Source organism: Canis lupus, chromosome 8, assembly GCF_003254725.2.
Source record: "Canis lupus dingo isolate Sandy chromosome 8, ASM325472v2, whole genome shotgun sequence".
In the NCBI taxonomy this organism is placed as follows: domain Eukaryota; kingdom Metazoa; phylum Chordata; class Mammalia; order Carnivora; family Canidae; genus Canis; species Canis lupus.
In genome coordinates, this window is record NC_064250.1 from 50,239,633 (window position 1) to 50,257,919 (window position 18,287).

General features: G+C 44.6%; 1 protein-coding gene across 1 annotated transcript in view; it reads right to left on the reverse strand.

The window, feature by feature from the left end:
- The window catches only part of POMT2 (protein O-mannosyltransferase 2), a 41,586-nt gene extending 23,338 nt beyond the window's left edge, over positions 1-18,248 (reverse strand). The window contains exons 1-5 of the mRNA XM_025442443.3: positions 17,714-18,248; positions 11,409-11,493; positions 5,511-5,615; positions 3,668-3,776; positions 1,830-1,938 (exon numbers count right to left, since the gene is read on the reverse strand). Of these exons, the coding sequence (XP_025298228.2) occupies positions 1,830-1,938; positions 3,668-3,776; positions 5,511-5,615; positions 11,409-11,493; positions 17,714-18,171 (866 nt within the window). The 5' untranslated portion in view covers positions 18,172-18,248. The remainder of the gene's footprint in view (positions 1-1,829; positions 1,939-3,667; positions 3,777-5,510; positions 5,616-11,408; positions 11,494-17,713) is intronic.
- Positions 18,249-18,287: the final 39 nt, after the last annotated feature.

The window sequence follows — 18,287 nt, forward strand, 5'->3', positions numbered from 1 at the left end:
TGTGGCTCTAAGGAGGATATGGTCTCTGAAACTCCCAAAATTACAGGAAGCAGTGTGAGAGTGAGGAGGTTATTTTTGGGGGGGGGGGGGGGGGGGGGAGGGAAGGGGCTGTAGCCTTCCTGGCTAAGTACAGGGTTCAAAGTAAGCAAGAGGTTTATTCTTCAGTAGTGACCAATCAAGTGGAAGGAAAAGGAAAATCCAGAGAAACTATCAGATTAAGTCAGCCCTCTCCTGGGGTCACCTGTGGACCTTGTAAAAGAAGCAATTATTGAGTGCTTACTATGTGTCAGGAGCTGTTCTGAGCACTTTACACATATAAACTCTTTAACCTTCACTATGACCCCATGGAGGTAGGTCCTATTATTATCCTTTTCTCACACAAGAGGAAACCAAGGTACAGAGAGGGTAGCAGTACAGTTAGCAAGTGGTGGAGCATGGTCCAAACGCTGGCAGTCGGTTCCAAGGTTTGCTATACTTACAGCACCCAGTTCTTGGTGCTGCAATTTTCTCATTGGCTGGCTGCGTCCCCTGCCAGAGTGAAGGCTCCTTAACTATGAGACTTATGTTCCTCTGTACCTCTGGCTCCTAGCACAGTACCGGGCACATAGTTATGTACTCAAGAAGTGGCAGGTGGAAGTGGATGTAGTAGAAGTAGACAATCACCCAAAGCCAGAGAGAGATGGTAGTCACTGGGTCCAGCTTTATTAGCTTAATGTAATTTAATAAGCCTGGCTGTGGTGAAACCAGGCTGACTCCTAGAAAAGCCTAAGCGGAGCCAGCTCTTTCGGTTTGAATAGAATGAATGACTTACTCTACTCTCTCAGAAGCAAAAGGATGATTTGAAAAAGACTATTCTGGAAAAAGACCAGGGCCTCCAGAATAGCTTTAAAACTGACCAGGGCTTGTAGAGATCCTCTTGACTAGAATGGACCACTTAAGACAAACTTTTTTTTTTTTTAAGATTTTATTTATTTATTCATGAGAAACAGAGAGACAGAGTGGTAGAGACACAGGCAGAGGGAGAAGCAGGCTCCATGCAGGGAGCCCGACGTGGGACTCGACCCTGGGTCCCCAGGATCACACCCTGGGCAGAAGGTAGCTCTAAACCGCTGAGCTACCCAGGCTGCCCTTAAGCCAAACTTTATATACATTATTCCCATCATCAGGAAATGAGGGCAGTTCCTGTTGTGGTTCTCTCCTCCTCTAGGACAGAGAGGGCGAAGAATAAACTTATCCTGGGATCCCTAACCAGCACTGGTGCCAAGGGGTGGCTCAGAAGATGGTGGGGTTGGGGGAAAGCATTAGGAAGCCCCCATAATCTCCACAAACCCCTACCCAAGTCCATCCATTATAATATTCTTTAAAAAGATAATTGACATTTTCTTATCTTATGTAAAACAAAAATAAAGGTATCCCCAGAAAACATAACAAAATCTATTTTTCATGGGGTGCCTGGGTGGCTCAGTTGGTTAAGCATACAACTCTTGATTTTGGCTGAGGTCATGATGTCAGGGTCACGGGATCAAGCTTTATGTTGTGCCTGCGCTGAGCATAAAGCCTGCTTGGGATTCTCTCTCTCACTCTGCCTCTGCCCCTCTACCTGTTCACCCGCCCACATGTGCACTCTCTCTCTAAAACAAATAAATAAAATCTATTTTTATGATCTAAAATGGGCAATCTAAGTTTTAAAAAAAAGTATGCTTGCCTTAAATGTAGCTTCAAGACAAGTCCTCTAGGCACCCATCCTGTCCCTGACTATTACAGAAACTCTGGAGTTGCCACAGCTTCTGACCCCCAATGCCCAGTCCCACAAAGATAGTGTTTCTGACCTGTTGGCACAGGAGTTGTACTTGACCATGCTCAGCATGGCAGCCATGATGAAGAACATCAGGATGGGGTCAAGGAGGATATACTGGGACAGAGTGAGGCATCCTGTATCTGAAAAACATGAGCTCAGTGGTCAAAAAGTAGAATCAGAGATGGGCCCCCCAAGAACCAAACACCCTGACAATAAGAAATAGTGTCCCTTATACTTAACTGCATGTAAGCATTTACGTGGTCAAGACCAGATGAGCCACTGAGCTATCAGGGAGGTGGAAGGCCACCATAGCTTTGGGGTACACCCAAGTCCAGGGATAGAAAACTCACACTGCTTTCAGGCCCATGACCCGAGAGAGGCTCACGTCATTCAATCAGATGGAGCAGTCCCGAGACGAGGGCTCTTCATTTCCACCATCAAAAAGGGAGTCCTACCACCCTGCTTAGGTAGCCACAGACTTCCTATACCTAGGATAGAGTCTTAACGTCTAACATGAAGTCCCTGTTGGGAGCTAGTTCTCCGCACAGGCACCGAAGTGATTGTTCTTAAAACAACATTGCATTACATCAAGTCCCTTCTTGAAGCCTCCAATGTCTTGCCATCTCACTTAGACTAACCAAGTCCTCAAGACAGCTGTCAAAGCCGGCATGGTCTCCCTCCCTATGCAACCTCATCTCCCAAAACCCTCTGCCTCACACACTCCACTCTGCCCACACTTGGCCTCCTTGCTGTTTCCTGAATCCACCAAATGGGGCCTTGTATCAGGATCACTGCACATGCTGTTCCCTCTGCCTTCACATCCTTTGCTCACTTCTCTGCATGGCTTAATCTGCTTCATTCAAGTCTTGCTCAAGGCCACCCTACCTACAGGAGAATCCCTCCCCATTACTTTCTCCCTTACTCTTCTCTATTTTCTACACTGTACTATGGTTTACATTGTTACATTTCAGACTTAAAATTTACTTGCTTATTTATCATCTGCCCCACTAGCAGGTAAGTGACATGACAGCACAGGGTCTCATCAGCATATCCTTGGAGGCCCAAAAAAGTAACCTGGCACAGAGGAGATGCTTGGAAAAAAGTTGTGGAATGAAAAGAGAAATGCAGGTGATGAATAACTGAAAAGGGAAATTAAAGACACAAGGAAAAAGCCACCAATCCTATAAGGAGGCCCTCTAATCTTGCAAATCTGTCAAAATAAAGCCAGAATCACCCATGAAATACCCACATAACTTGGCCTGGACTTCTTTAAATGTTAAGTTCAATGAGATAATGGATTTACTTTCATAAAACAAGAATAGCATAGGATCAATTTCTACAGATCAACTCTCATTTATGTGTGGGAATTATCCACAGAGATTTAAGTTCCCATTTCCCACTTTGCTATTTCCTGCCACCCAGCTACTTCTGAGACATCTGTCCTTGCATTCAGTTGAAATCAGTTTAAGAAGTACAAATTTCTAGTAACCCGAGAGATCTTGATAGTAACATGAGAGAAGCAGAATTAGAATTGTAAGCCTCCTTCAAATATATGCACACATGCACACACACAAGTTGGTCTTTTTAGTCACACCAAACTTAAATGTGGATAACTTGGAGACAATCATTCCTTGGGATTATGATTATGTATGTGAGCACTCCCCTCTAATAATATAAAGGTTTGCTGCAGGGAACTATTTTTATATGTAAAATCACTGGTGAAGAAACTAAGATTTATAATACATTTACCCAATCTTAAAGGTACTTAAGACTTGGGTCTATGGATAGGATCCTTAAATGTACTGATTTCCAACTACACTCATAATGTGGCAGTCAATTCCCTAAGAAACATGGTATAAGACAACTTACCAAAGGTGAGGAGGGCAGCGGTGAGTAGTGCTGCTGGGAAGGACTTAGACAGCTCCAACACAGTGAGATAGGCAAATGGGACCAGCAAGGAACCAAGGAAAGCACAGAACTATGGAAGGAAAAGAGACACAGTCAAACAGCCAGCTAAGCTAAGCATCAGAGACCTACTTGACTTGGTTCAAACTAATGTTTAAAATGGAGGATCTGGACTGCAGGCATGACTCAGTGACCTGAAATCACTTGGAATATCTATAAATAAGAAAGGGATGGTGTGACAGTGAATCGTCAAATCAAGCCACATTTAGGTCCCCATTGAGCACCACCTCAATCACTGACATGAAGTCAACAAAGTTCAGCCAAGGAGGTATGTGCAGGATAGCACAGTGATTTCAATTTGGGAACTCTGAGGTTGGACTGCTCCATCTACCACTAGCTGTGACCTTGAACTAGTACATCTCTGAATCTCAGCCTCCCCATTCATGACACGTGAAAAACTAAAGTTCCTACCTCAGTTTTCTCTAGAGATTAAATGAGCTAGTTTTATTAGCACATACAAAGTGCTCAATAAACATTAGCTTCTATTACAAAACTGTGGGTACAAGTAGAAAAAGATCTCTCTTATGTGTTTAATATTCTATAGAATTACAATGTTATTTCTGTTATTTCTCCCTTGGCTCTTTTCTTCAGTCACACCAGAAATCACTCTTGAAGTTAACAAGTTGCATTTTGATTCTGGGGGAAAAAAAACTACCTGACATTGAGTTGTTTTTTGTTTTGTTTTGTTTGGAACCACCAGCTCTCTCTCCACTTTCTTTACCCTGTCCCATCAAAAATAAATAGACATGCCCAGGGAAATGGCAATTCTCATATTTAGGTTGTCACTTTTTGTCAATAGAAAGCAATGTGTCCTAGCATGAAATAGAACAGGGCTGTTATATTTGGGCTTCTCAATTTGCACAACAAGCCCACAGTGAGTCAGGCCTCTATCCAATTATGTATGCTACATGATGTTTAAAAGTCATTAGGAAGACACAGAACCACTTAAGAATATCAACTCCTGGGTAGGGGTAATCCCTGTTTAATACAGTATGATAGACCATGCAAATCATCCAATGATTAGCTCAAGTAAGCACACAGCATTTATCTAATGTACTTTGAGCTCCTCAAGAAAAGGAGCCTGTTAATAAATGCAACCTGCTCTGAGAATTCTATGTCCAAAGTCAGATTTTGAGCTTTTCATTTTGCTACAGTTAAGGGGTCCCTACAGAGTTGGGGTATTTAGGCCTGTTGATGCTCTATCAAGGCTGGGACGTGGGCAAACATGTAATCTCCTCTACAAGACTGGAAAATCCCTTTTGGGTGCCTGAAACCTTCATGGGGAAAGAAGCAGAGACCTAGACCTGATGTCAGGAGTATGGGATGCTTAAGAAAGGCCCTCAGAGGTAGGCAACATTCCAGTAATCGTGGCCATGGAGAGGAAAGACATGTAGCTTGCCAATGTGCTGAACCCAATGTCTAGGCTGCAGAAGACTCCTGGCTGCCTGGGTCCTAGATTTATTCTCCAACCTGAAGTCTGAAGCCTCACATGGGCTGGGCAACAGGTGACAGTGTGTGCTTATTCCTACCTATGCAATCTCTGTATTATTTGCAGCTTCCTCTCCCCTTCTTACCCATTCCAGTTCTGAATCTCTACACCCGAATCTCTATTACAGGATATAGGCCCATTAATACTCCTCTCCCGCTACCACCCAAAGTCCCTCTGTCTACACCTGTCAACACTCCAGGTCTAAATTCTGACAGTGTGGCCCCAGGGTTCAGTCTAGAGCAAGTCAGGAAGCCTTACTCCTCTCATTCCCATGTAGTTGTGATGTTCATATTTGTCCCCAGGCTTCTGGAACAAAAAAGTACCATCATACCCACTCAGGTAGCCAGCAAGACCTATCAGCATCTGAGGAGAGAAGAACAAACAAAAATATTATGAGATATGAAGATTCCTCTGTCCCCTGAACTTCCCTCCAGCTGCACCCAGACTTTGGCTTCCCTTGACAACTGTCCATAGGAGTTGCCAATGTGACATTTTCTCCTGCAGCTGTTGCAGAGCAAAGAATCTTTTGTCTACAGAGTATTTTGCTTGAAACAAATCCTCTCTTGTGTTAAGGCCAAGTTCTTGGGAATAGTGCAAATTGAACATTTAGGAAGAAAAAAAAAATCCCACAATTTGAAGGGCAGAGTCAGGAAGGGCTCTCTCGTTTAGTCTTTCATTTGCTATGAAATAAAACACGAAAGCTCATGGGGGAGGCCATGGGCAGGGGCTGATTCCTGACCTACTGAAAGGAAGATGGGTTCCAAGTCAGAATGAGGAGGGAGAAAAGTGGCCAAGGAGTTACACACCACCAATAGGCAGAAGGGAAGAAAGACGGGGGGCAGCAAGGGAAGGATGCTAAGACAGACACTTTTCCCCAGAGGAGAAAAGTCCCAGCAGAAAAAATAACAAAGGCCAGAAACCTATTTCTCCTATTTCTAATGTTTCAAAGGAGGGCAACCTTGGCACATTCCAAACAAGAACAAATCAACTATTACACTAAGACTGAGATTTGTGAATCCTTCAAAATGTTCAAGAAGATCAGCTTCTTCATTTCTATCTTTCAACAGTTGTAAAAGCCTCATTTCCACACAAGCAATCAGAGCTCTTAAGCCATATAAATTGTCAGCAATTACCAAGCATTTTAACAGCCCCAGGCTGCCCTAGCCAGACCCCTGTACTCCAGTTAGGCTGTGTGGAGGGACAGGATATACTGGCTGTATTAAGAAAGTCTCGGGGTCCCTGGGTGGCACAGCAGTTTGGCGCCTGCCTTTGGCCCAGGGCCCGATCCAGGAGACCCTGGATCGATCCCCACGTCGGGCTCCTGGTGCATGGAGCCTGCTTCTCCCTCTGCCTGTGTCTCTGCCTCTCTCTCTCTCTGTGTGACTATCATAAATAAATAAAAATTAAAAAAAAAAAAAAGAAAGAAAGTCTCTCCCTGCAACATTGCTTGTGGGGGCTTGGGTTTGGACCACTAACCAGCTCACTTTTTATTATAAGTAGCTCTAACCCAAGTCACCCTCTATAGTTCCATGTCAAGGTATAGAGGCCAAAATTCAACAGTAAATGATTATAAAGCCTTGTTAAAAAAAAAAAAAAAAAACCCTAGGGCTCAGAAATTAATGTAACTAATTTAACATAAATAAGAGAAGGTATTGGGCAGCCTGGATGGCTCGGCGGTTTAGCGCTGCCTTCGGCCCGGGGTGTGATCCTGGAGGCCCGGGATCGGGTCCCACGTCAGGCTCCCTGCATGGGGCCTGCTTCTCCCTCTGCCTGTGTCTCTGACTCTCCCTCCCTCTCTCTCTCTCTCTCTCTGTGTCTCTCGTGAGTAAATTAATAAAATCTTAAAAAATAAAATAAAATAAAAAATAAGAGAAGGTATTAAAAAGACGGCCATCCAAATACCTAAATGAACAAAAACTGACAGGTGACAATCAAACGCCCCTTCCCACCTGGGATCTCAGAGGACAAATTCACCTGGTGCTGGTATAAATTTCCAGACTGCTTAGCTGGTCTGGTAGAATGAAGAAATGCAGTAACAGTTTGCATCTCAGCTTTCTGATTGCAGATAATATTTAATATGTCTGAGCTACAAGTAATAAAACCTCTCTTTTCAGGGAGTAGGGTGTGGGTGTGAAGATTAGAGAGTGCAATAGGTCAAACACCTGGTACTATGCTGAGCCCTTACCAGGCCCTCGAAATTCAGTTCCCTTAAGGTTAAAAGTAGCCCTGAGCTAATTTCCTAACCAATTTGTTCAAATCAATAAGAAAAAGAACCTACTAGAACAATGGGCAAATTCAGAGAAAACAAAATAATAATGGCCAATAAATATATGAAGAAAATGTTCGGCTCAACTCGTAAAGACATGCAAATGAATACAGTGACACACCATTTTTCATTCTCAAATTGGCAAAGTTTTTTAAGATCTTATTTTTATTATGAGAGACACAGAGAGAGAGGCAGAGGGAGAGGCAGTATCCCCACAGGGAGCTTGATGCAGTATTCAATCCCAGGACCCCAGGATCACTATCTGAGCCAAAGGCAGACACTCAACCACTGAGCCACCCAAGGTGTCCCTCAAATTGGCAGAGTTTTGAAAGTATCATCACACCATTGCTGGTAATGGTGTGGGGGAAGCAAGAACCCTCATACCCTGCTGATGGGGGTATATATTACTACAGTATTTTTGCAGAAAAACATCAATCTCTAACACAAATTTAAATGTGTATATCCTTTGACTCTTTAGCTGCTAAAACTTTTTAGATACATCTGCACAACTATGAAAGGATAAATACACAACGATGTTCACTACAAAATCCTTTGTAATGGCTGAAAACTGGAAATAACATAAATGTCCACCAATTGAAGATGGGCAAAATAATGCATGGCACATCTTTATACTGGAATAATATACAGCCATTAAAAAGAATGGAGTACAACGGGTCATAAAAAAGAATGAGATCATGCCATTTAAGATAGCACGGATGGACCTAGAGGGTATTATGCTAGCCAGACTGAGAAAGACAAACACCATATGATTCTACTCATAAATGGAACCTTAAAAAACATGAACAAACAAAAACAGAATCAGAACTATAAATACTGAGTAGAAACTGTAGTTGCTAGAGGGAAAGGGGAGTAGGAGACAGACTTCCATTTATGGAATGAGTAAGTCACGGAAATAAAAAGCACAGCATAAGGGCTACAGTCAATGATATCGTAATAGCAATATAACAGGACAGATGGCAGCTACACTTGGGGTGAGCAAAGCATAATGCATAAACTTGTCAAATCACCATGTTGTATACCTGAAACTAATGTAATATTGTGTGTTAACTATATGCAATTAAAAAAAATCATAAATAAAATAGATTTTTTTTATGGAGTATATTTTTATGTGCTAATGTGGAAAAAAGTTAAGATATATCATGTTTAAAATATAAGTTGTTGCGGCACCTGGGTGGCTCAGTCAATTAAGCGACTGCCATTGGTTCAGGTCATGATCCTGGAGTCCCAGGGTCAAGCCCCACATCAGGCTCCCCATTCAGCGGGGAGTCTGCTTCTTCCTCTGCCCCTACCCCTGCTCATGCTCTCTCTCTCTCTCTCTCTCTCTAAAATAAATAAAATGTTTAAAATAAAATAAATAAAACAAAATATAAGTTGCTGAACAGTTTTAGTCTGGTCCTATTTGTATATAAAGTCTTTCAAATGCACATCTATAAATATACACACACTTATGTCTGTATAAAGAATTTTTTTAAAGATTTATTTATTTGTTTGACAGAGAGAGACAGAGAACGCACAAGCAGGGACAGCGGCAGGGAGAGGGAGAGGGAAAACCAGGCTCCTGGCTGAGCAGGGAGCCCAATGTAGGACTGGATCCCAGAACTGAGATCATGACCTGAGCTGAAGGTAGACACTCAAGCAACTGAGCCACCCAGGCACCCCAAATTTCTAAGATAACATATATAAGAAATTAATAGAAAACTAATAGAACTAATAGAAATGTGGGGAGAGGTAGCTTTTGACTTCTAACTTCCTTCTGTGCTGATGAAATGTTTCACTCTGTGCAAGCACTTCTATTTCTTCAGGACTGGGGGCCAGCATGCAGGGGCAGCTAGCGGCCTCAGTACGCAGGAGAAAATGTGCCATTTGCAACTTCAAGGAACTTTCTGGTTCTCTGACTAGCTTGGCCTTAGAACCTACAAAAAAGAGGGCAGCCTGGGTGGCTCAGTGGTTTAGTGCCGCCTTCAGCCCATGGTGTGATCCTGGAGTCCCGGGATCGAGTCCCGCGTCGTGCTCCCTGCATGGAGCTTGCTTCTCTCTGTGTGTGTGTGTGTGTGTGTGTGTGTGTGTGTGTGTGTCTCATGAATAAATAAATAAAATCTTAAAAAAAAAAAAAAAGAACCTACAAAAGCTATTGTGTTCATCACTCCCATTCAACCAGGTAGAGCACAGGACCATCAAGATATAAATTAGGGGGGGCACACAGACCAAACTCCCCCAGGGGAGCCTTAGAAAGTAGCCCCACATTACCCCCGGCCCACAGGGACCAGATATGAGCCAGGGAAGGCTTAAGTCACAACAAATCAGCCACTGTTCCACATGCATGTCGTCACTGTGTGAGTACTAAGGGACTCCAAAAACAGACCGGCAGTCCCCAGCTGAAAGATTGGGCTGGGTTTCCTAGGAAAAAAAAAAAATCTTGTCCACCAGAGGGTCTGGTTCCCAGGCCAGCCCAGTGCAAACATTCCACACACTCTATTGTTTAATCCTACAGCGGCAACAGATGTCATCCAAGTAATGGGGCAAGGTAAGTATCATGGTGCGGTGCACTATAAGGGTCAAGAGAGTAGAAGTTAAGTCAGCTTGAACCTTGACTGCCACTTACTAGTTTTCTTCTCGATGGCAAACTTCTTGTCCTCTCGGTGCCCCAGTTTCCCCATTGGTAAAATGGGGATACAAGGGTACCTACTTCATAGGTTATTCTAAGGATTACATAAGATAATGCACTGAAAGGGACTAGAACAGATTGTTTTCAAGTGTTCTGATTTTTATTGCTATTATCTTATAGAAGAGATAGGAAGAAGCATAATATTTTCTACTCCAGCTCTGGGCCCAGGGCTAATTGTGAAATAGATCACTATCCCATCTCTCTCTCCACCCCTCTCTGGTCCCTACCCAATGCTCTTGTGCCCCTAAGCCCACCTGTCACAGACCACCATGCCTACCTCCCCTAACTGCTGCCTTCATCCCCAAGTCCTCCATGCTCCAAGACCACTCCCTTACTTCCTAGAAGACCAGTTCCTGTCCCCTTGGTGCCAAAGATCTTAGCCCCTAGTTAAGAAGAAAGGGCTGATTCATTAGCCTTCTCAGAGGTAGTTTTTAGAGAAGTAAAATGAATTCTCACTGTGGGATTTCTAATTGTAAAACATGTGAGAGGTACAGGTCAAAGAAAATGCATGCTGAGAGTGGGGAGGGGGAAAGGAGTTTTGCTCCCCTGGAGACAGTCAGCTCCTCTCAGCAATCTCTACTTTATGTAACATATTCCTTCTCTCCACTTTTTACTTTTTTGAATTGAGATAAAATTCATATACCATAATATTCACCACTTTAAAGTGTACAATTCAGTGGATTTTATTATATTCATAAGGTTGTGCAACTATCACCTCTAACTCCAGAATATTTTATCACCCCAAAAGAAATTCCACACTCATTTGCAGTCAGTCCCCAGTGCTCTGTCCCCACCAGACGCCAGCCACTACTAATCTAGTTTCTGTTTCTATGGGTTTGCCTATTCTGAATATTTCATGTAAATGGAATCATACACTATATGGCCTTTTGTGTCTGACATCTTTCGCTCAGCATAAAGTTTGTAAGACTCATCCATGTTATAACATGCAGCAACACTTCATTCCTTTTTTATGACTGAATAATATTCCATCATATGGATATACCATATTTTATATATGTATCCACTGGTTGATGGACTCCCTCTCCATTTCTGAGCCCAGAGAACTCAAAATATCTAAGATTTTCCATGTAAGCAGCTGGCCTGGAATGTCACGGATTTCCTTCCACAAGCCAAGATTTTAAATACAAAATTGAGACTTTGTTCCAACCCTTTGAAGAGAGTGGTCAGTAACCACATTGCTCACCTTTCCCAGAGGTGGGTGCACATCAAAGAAAAAGGTGCGGTTGATATAATAGCTTCCCATTTTTCCAAAGTGAGTCTCATCCCAACTAAAGGAAAAATAGAAAAAGAAATGAGAATTTTTAAATTACCATATAATTCAAATGGCCATAATAAAGCATGGTTAAAATTAAGTTAAAACCAAAGACTATGGGGCACCTGGGTGGCTCACTTAGTTAAGCATCTGCCTTTAGCTCAGGTCATGATCTCAGGGTGCTGGGATCAAGCCCTGGCTCAGGCTCCCTGCTTGGCAGGGAGTCTATTCCTCTTTCTCACCACCCACGCCCCCCTGCTTGGGCTTGCTCTCTCCCTCTCTCTCCCTTAAAAATAAATAAATAAAACCTTTTTTAAAAACCCAAAGACCAAAAGTTTCAAGCAATTAATGAGAGAATTGGGATTAAAAAACCCTTGACACATTGAGGCATCTGGCTGGCTCAGTCAGTAGAATATGCAACTCTTGATCCTGGGGTTATGAGTTTTGTTTTTGGGGTTTTGGGGGGCGTTATTTGTTTATTTTAGAGAGAGCACGTGAGCACACGCAAGCCAGCGGAGGGAGAAGGAGGGGGAGGCAGAGGGAGAGAGAGAATCAAAGCATACGCCCACTGAACATAGAGCCCCACACAGAGCTTGACCTTAATCCTGACATCATGACGTGAGCCAAAAGCAAGAGTCCCATATCTAACTGACTGAGCCACCCAGGAGTGCCAGGCACTGTGAATTTGAATCCCACATTGGGGTTAGGGTTTACTTAAAAAAAAAAAAAAAAAAAATTAGTGATTTGAGGAAGTAAGACATCAGGCTGATCGTTAATCTTCATTTAGATAGATGAGAAAGGTAAGCAAATATTCAACCAGTTATAAATTTAAATGAAATCTATGCTTATTCTGTAGTTTGAGTTTCTATTTTAAAAGAACAGAGCTTTCCTATAATATAGAAAATTTTGTAGTAAGAGTTCTCTTCCAAGTCTGTTACCTTCTGACCCTAAGACTACTTTTGCTACTAGAAAGTATAGACTACTGCTATTACAAACTACACCATGGGCTACTTATGATCAGTAAGAACCTACAAACTATGACTGTTACAGGAGTCTAAGTTTGCTCATTAACCCTGTAATGATTAACCTGCTGAATATGAACTCACTGAGCTTATTATAATGAACTAACCAGTATACAAGAATGGAGTTAAGAGCCTATCTGGAAGCTATCCTCATCACACAAATTATTTTGCAAGTAAATAAGTGATTATAATACATTAGCTTTTAAACACAATGAAAAATCTCGTTCTTCCATAGAACCACATAAGCCTTTTCACATCATACACAAAGACTTGATAGCAGAAGCCCAGCTATCCAGTAGAGCCCGGCCATTTCTGCCTGTCAGTCCCTCCCTCCCTACAACTCAGAAGAACAGTTGCTTTCCAGTGACTAGCCATCCCTAGGTCAGCTTCCATAAGCAATTACTACCAACCTAAAACATAAAGGGCAAAACATGCTTCTCTCCAAAATGTAGGGTTCTTTTTTATTTCCTTTGACTCAGTGGGTCCAGTAGATAGGCTACAGAGTAAATCTACTTCTGCATCTGCTATCTGTTAAACACTCTGCTTGACATGAAGTGAGGACAGTGGTATGGTGATGTCAAAGAGAGAAACAACTTCCAAGAAGTGTGACAAAACAGATTTGCAGAAAGAAGAGAGATCAGCCCAGCCTCACCACTTACTAGCAGTACAACCTGGCAAAGTCATCCTCTCTGGATCTCTGTTTTTATCTACACAATGAAGACAAAAATATCTGCCATGCCCCCCTCACAGAGAAGCATTAGGACTCAATTCAAAAAACATATGTAAAAGAACTCTGTAGACTACAAACTCCCACACATTTAAACTGTCCCAACACTTGTAGTTAGTTTTGAGGTCTGTTTGGAAACATGGGGTTTTTTACTTTAAAAATTTACCAAATAGAAAAAAAAATTTTTTACCAAATAGAACTATTAGTAACATTCATATGTCTTGTGTTTGTGTTGGGAGAGACAATCCTCCTTGGCTCTCTCTTGCCCCTCCAGATTTCACAGGGTATGCCAAGAACACAAGATCGTGGCCACTCTTTACCTAGGCCATTTCTCAGGTTTATGTTTGCAGAAAAGCAATCTTGAGGGAAGAGTTAGCATCTCTCTCTAGGACAGGGAGCACTCTTATTTACTGCTTATTACAAAAACAAGCTCCATATCCCTTAGCTGTGATACAACCCACCACTGCATGTGCAGGCATTCATTCAGACCCATGGCCTCATATGGGACTTCGGGGGCAAGAGGAACTGATGCCAACGTGCTGATGCTTATCAGGCTTGCTGTGCCATGAGAAATAAAGTCCTTTGTCTCTGACTCAGTATTGTCTTCTGCCAGCATCCATACAACAGTGACAGGCTAACTTGCTAGTATCACGTTGGTAAAATGAAATCCCAGATCCCGACAGTTTGTGGTCACAAGCAGAGGATGCTGAGATATACCTTTCTATAAGAGAAAGGAAAAGGGCCCCCATGAGCTGGGGATGGTGAATGCTCTTGCCTAAATGGTGGGCAAGAAGGTAGTAAGAGTCTCCCACTGTCCTACCTATTAATGAGGCTGAATGGAGAAAGAAACAGTTTGAACGCTGCCTTGGTTACTGCTCACTCTCTTCTGGGCAAAATAAGAAAGAGATGTAATGACAACAGGGTAGCAAGCCTAGTAGCCCCAGCCAGAAGGCAATATGGATGTGGCTGCTAAATCAAGGAGTCTGCAAAGCTTACATAAATGGTGCCAACATAAGGACCATGCTATTCAACACAGAACTTTGTGCAAAATAAAAACATTGAAAGGTCCTTAGGTGAGCTGTGTACTCAAGACAAAAGTAAATGTGGCCTTGCTGAGTCGTTCACAGCTATTCTCTCCTGGTGTCTCATGATACCTCCCTCACTACCACAATCTCAGCTGCGTTGAAAGGAGTAAGATGATTAAAGTGGGGCCAAGGTCTCCCTGTTCCTAAAGGAGACTAGACTAAAGGCCACACATATGCATCCTATTATGATGGGGAACTCCAGAGAAAAGAAGGACTCAAACTCAGGGCAGGGGCCCACATCTCCAGCTCACTCAACCTCATGGCAGGGGACAGGGACAATCTGCTACGTGCTGAGGGTACGAGAGGTGCTGGGGACTGCAGGGAGAACTCTAGCAGTGTGTACAGTGACTTAAAGAAAAGAGCCCCTAAGCCCAGGGGCTCAAGAGACATAGGGAAATCCACTAGAAAGAAGGGATGACAAGACTATGAAGGGGCTAAGGAAAGAAAAAAGCTTCCTCCCACCCCCCTGCATCCAGCACTCCACACTCTCCACTGGAGACTGGCATACCCTCTGGAGGGCTGCCATATAGTTACTGATGCAGGCCTATTAGACACATAAGTTCAAGGAGGGGAAAGCACCCAAATTTAACTGAGAGGGTTTGAGCCTAGCTCTCAGTGGGGAAGGGAAGGGGACAATGACCTTGTAGGTAGGGGCCTGTGCTATTGTTGTGGCTCCCACTGTGGAATGTATACTGGAATTGATCCTATAAATGTCAAAAGAGAATTCTCCCATTCAGGGCTGCCATGTGGTCCAGGAGAAATAATACAAATTCTAAGAAGAGAAAGGGAAATCACAGCCTTACAGTCATAACGGCAGGTGGAGAGGAGAGGCCATTCTCCAGGATAACAGCGCCATCTGCTGGACACAGGTACAAAGCACACACTCTTCAAAAAACACCCATCAACTTACTACTGTTTTCATTTAAATTGAGTCCCTAACTGATGAAAGCCTTAGGACTCTCCCACTTGATACTGCCACTCTGGGGTGAGTCACGTTGGAATATAAGGCTAACAGAAAGGCTCAATGAGGATTGCTGGTCAAATGGAAGTGATATAGCTGGCCTAGTCCTAGATATATCTTGACTTTAAAAGAGGAGATGGGTGCCCCCACTTTGAGAGAAACTATCTTCCACTCTGCCACCTGAAGCAAAACCACTGACACAGTGGACGTTTGATTCACAGAAGTTCCTCTCAAAGCTTGTCCCTGGTTCACTGATAGTGTCCACTGCACAGCAGCAGTTATCCAGTCCCGGTGATAACTCTGCAAGGCCCACTGCAATAATGGTTGATGGGCCAGTGGGCTGAACTCAAAGTCATCACGCTTGCCCTACACAATATTCCTGAGAAACAGACAAGTTCTATTTCTACTAGATCTTGGGCTTTTGCCATTAGCCTAGTTTCTGGTGTGCCACCTAGAAGACTACATACTGAGAAATTTAAGACACCTCTCTTTAGAGCCAAGAACTGTGGGAAAAAAATCATGGTTGCCTGTCAATGGGACAATCTGGATCACTCCTATAGATGTCCACAGTAAGGGCCAGTATTCTGATCAGACTGACAGAAATCAAGCTACAGATCAAGCCTGTACCAAACAGACTGCTGCCATTGCCACCGGGATTCCTCAGTGCTCCAGGCATGGAAACTGCTCTACCATCATGGACTGGGCACAAAGTAAAGGACTCTGTTTCTGAATCAGAAGTCATCATTGCTTTGTGGTGACTTGCGACTCCTGCCAAAAGTTGGCCAATTTGTCCTGTAATAAAGGAGGCCACAGGGATCCCTGGGTGGCGCAGCAGTTTGGCGCCTGCCTTTGGCCCAGGGCGCGATCCTGGAGACCCGGGATCGAATCCCACGTCGGGCTCCCGGTGCATGGAGCCTGCTTCTCCCTCTGCCTCTCTCTATCTCTCTCTCTGTGACTATCATAAATAAAAAATAAAAAAATAAAAAAAAAAAAGGAGGCCACATTGCACAGGGCATTGACCCTGCCTCCTCCAAGGAAACTGACAGTATTAGGACTTTGTTCCCCTCTCCAGGCTATCATTGGTACCTCACTGTTACTGACACTTTTTCAAGGCTACAGTGTTGATGCTACTGCTCCTGTCCAATCATCTGACTCCAGATAGTTATTGTAAGACTGGAAACTACTTTTGTCATTCCAAACCATCTACGGTTTGACAATAGTGCACCGTTTTTCTGTTTTGTTTTGTTTTGCAATGACCATGAAATAATGAGCCAACAGTCAAGGTATTTGATGATATTCCACACTCCCTACCCTCTGCAGGCACTTGAGATTGTTGAGCATGGAACAGTCTTCTCAAAAAGATTTCTGACTCTACTTCCTTCACCTCCTCCTGGTTCACACCCCTTGGTAAAAGCAGTTAGATCGCCTAATGCAGTCATCACCAGAAAAGGGTTCATCTCCTCTTGGCCACCAACTGGGTAATGATCAGGACAAAAGAGGCGGAGACTTACATAAACGTATATTTTGAAAATTTCGATTCTTCCGGGACATGATTCGTCGTTCTTTCCCCTAACAACTCCAGATCAGCAAGGTGGGGGAGGGAGAGGAGATTCAAACTTAATCCAATATGCTAATGTTCATCCTGCCTCCTGCCCTTTCAGTAAAGAGTCCTTTGTCTCTGACACAGGATTCTCCTGTCTTCTGCTGGCACCCAAGAAACAAAAACAAGCTAATTAACTCACTTCCAAGTAGGAAAGCTCAGATAATTGCGGGCTGGCTTGCTTTTTGGTCAAGGAGTTTCCATTTCTAACATCCACTATGCTTTCTAGTCAGGGATACTGACAAAACGTGTTATCATTTCGTCAAACAAATGAACCATTTTCAGATTGTGAAAAACTTTTTTCCTCCTTCTAGCTGGAGACTTTTTAAGCTTATCTCATGAGACTTGAGTCCCAAAAACAAAACTTTTAACAAGAATCCCCCCACAAAATGACCCTAGACCTGCTTCTTGGGGCTCCTGTCACCATCTCTGGGCACACAAATTGTCCCTGCTCCCAAGGATGACTTTTGCCTCCCCTAATGCCTGGAAATCCTGCAGATTAGGAACTCAGGCCTTCCTCGGGTAATTTTGTATTAAGAATTCCCCCCAAAAAAAAGGAGAAAAAAAAAAGAACTTCCGATTCTCCTCGGAAAGTCAAAGCACTTTTAAAAGCCACTTTTGAGTGGCTTTTATCTGAGACCGCTTGCCCGGATCCCAAAGAATCCCACCGTCACCCGCCAGAGCAAAAGGAGAGCTCTCGTCTGGCGGAGACCGCACGTAGCCAAAAGCAGCCTCCGCAGAGACCTGTGTCCCCTCCAGCGCAGCCCCGCCCCCCGCCTGTAATTCCCGCCCCCTCCGTGCCCTCGGGCCAATCAGGCGGCGCGTCACTCCTGTCACTCACCAGATGTGGCGCGGCTCGTCCAGGCGGTGGAAGCGGGTGGCGAAGGACAGCAGCGTCACCAGGGTCAGCAGGGTCCACCGGCCGGCTGCCTCGGTGCACCGCGAGCCCCGAGCAGGCCGTTTGGGGCTCCGCGCTGCAGGCTCGGCGCCCACGTCCGGGCCCACAGCCCTGGCCCCCTCAACCCCAGCGCGCCCCCGCCGGGGACGCGGCTCGGACCCTGCCGGGCCTCCGCCCACCGCCGGCGGCATCCTGCCCCTCCTCAGGGCCACCCGCCGGCCCGCCGGCACGCTCGGTCTTGCGAGCCGCCCCAGCAAGAAGTCACCCGGGGGCAGCTCGGGGTGCCCTGGGAAATGTAGTTCCCTGCGCCGGCAGCGGGCCCCGGGGCCCCGGCCTCTGGGCTGGGCGGGGGGCGCGGTGGCCGTGCCGGCCGCCAGGAGGCGGCTGGTGGCGCAGAGCATGACGGGTCGCACGGGCCGGGCGGGCCGGCCGCGGAGAAAACGGGTTCAAGGAACTGCAACTCCCAGCGGCGTCGGGAAGGGGGGCGTGGCGGCAGGGCGGGGAGAGCCAGAGGAGA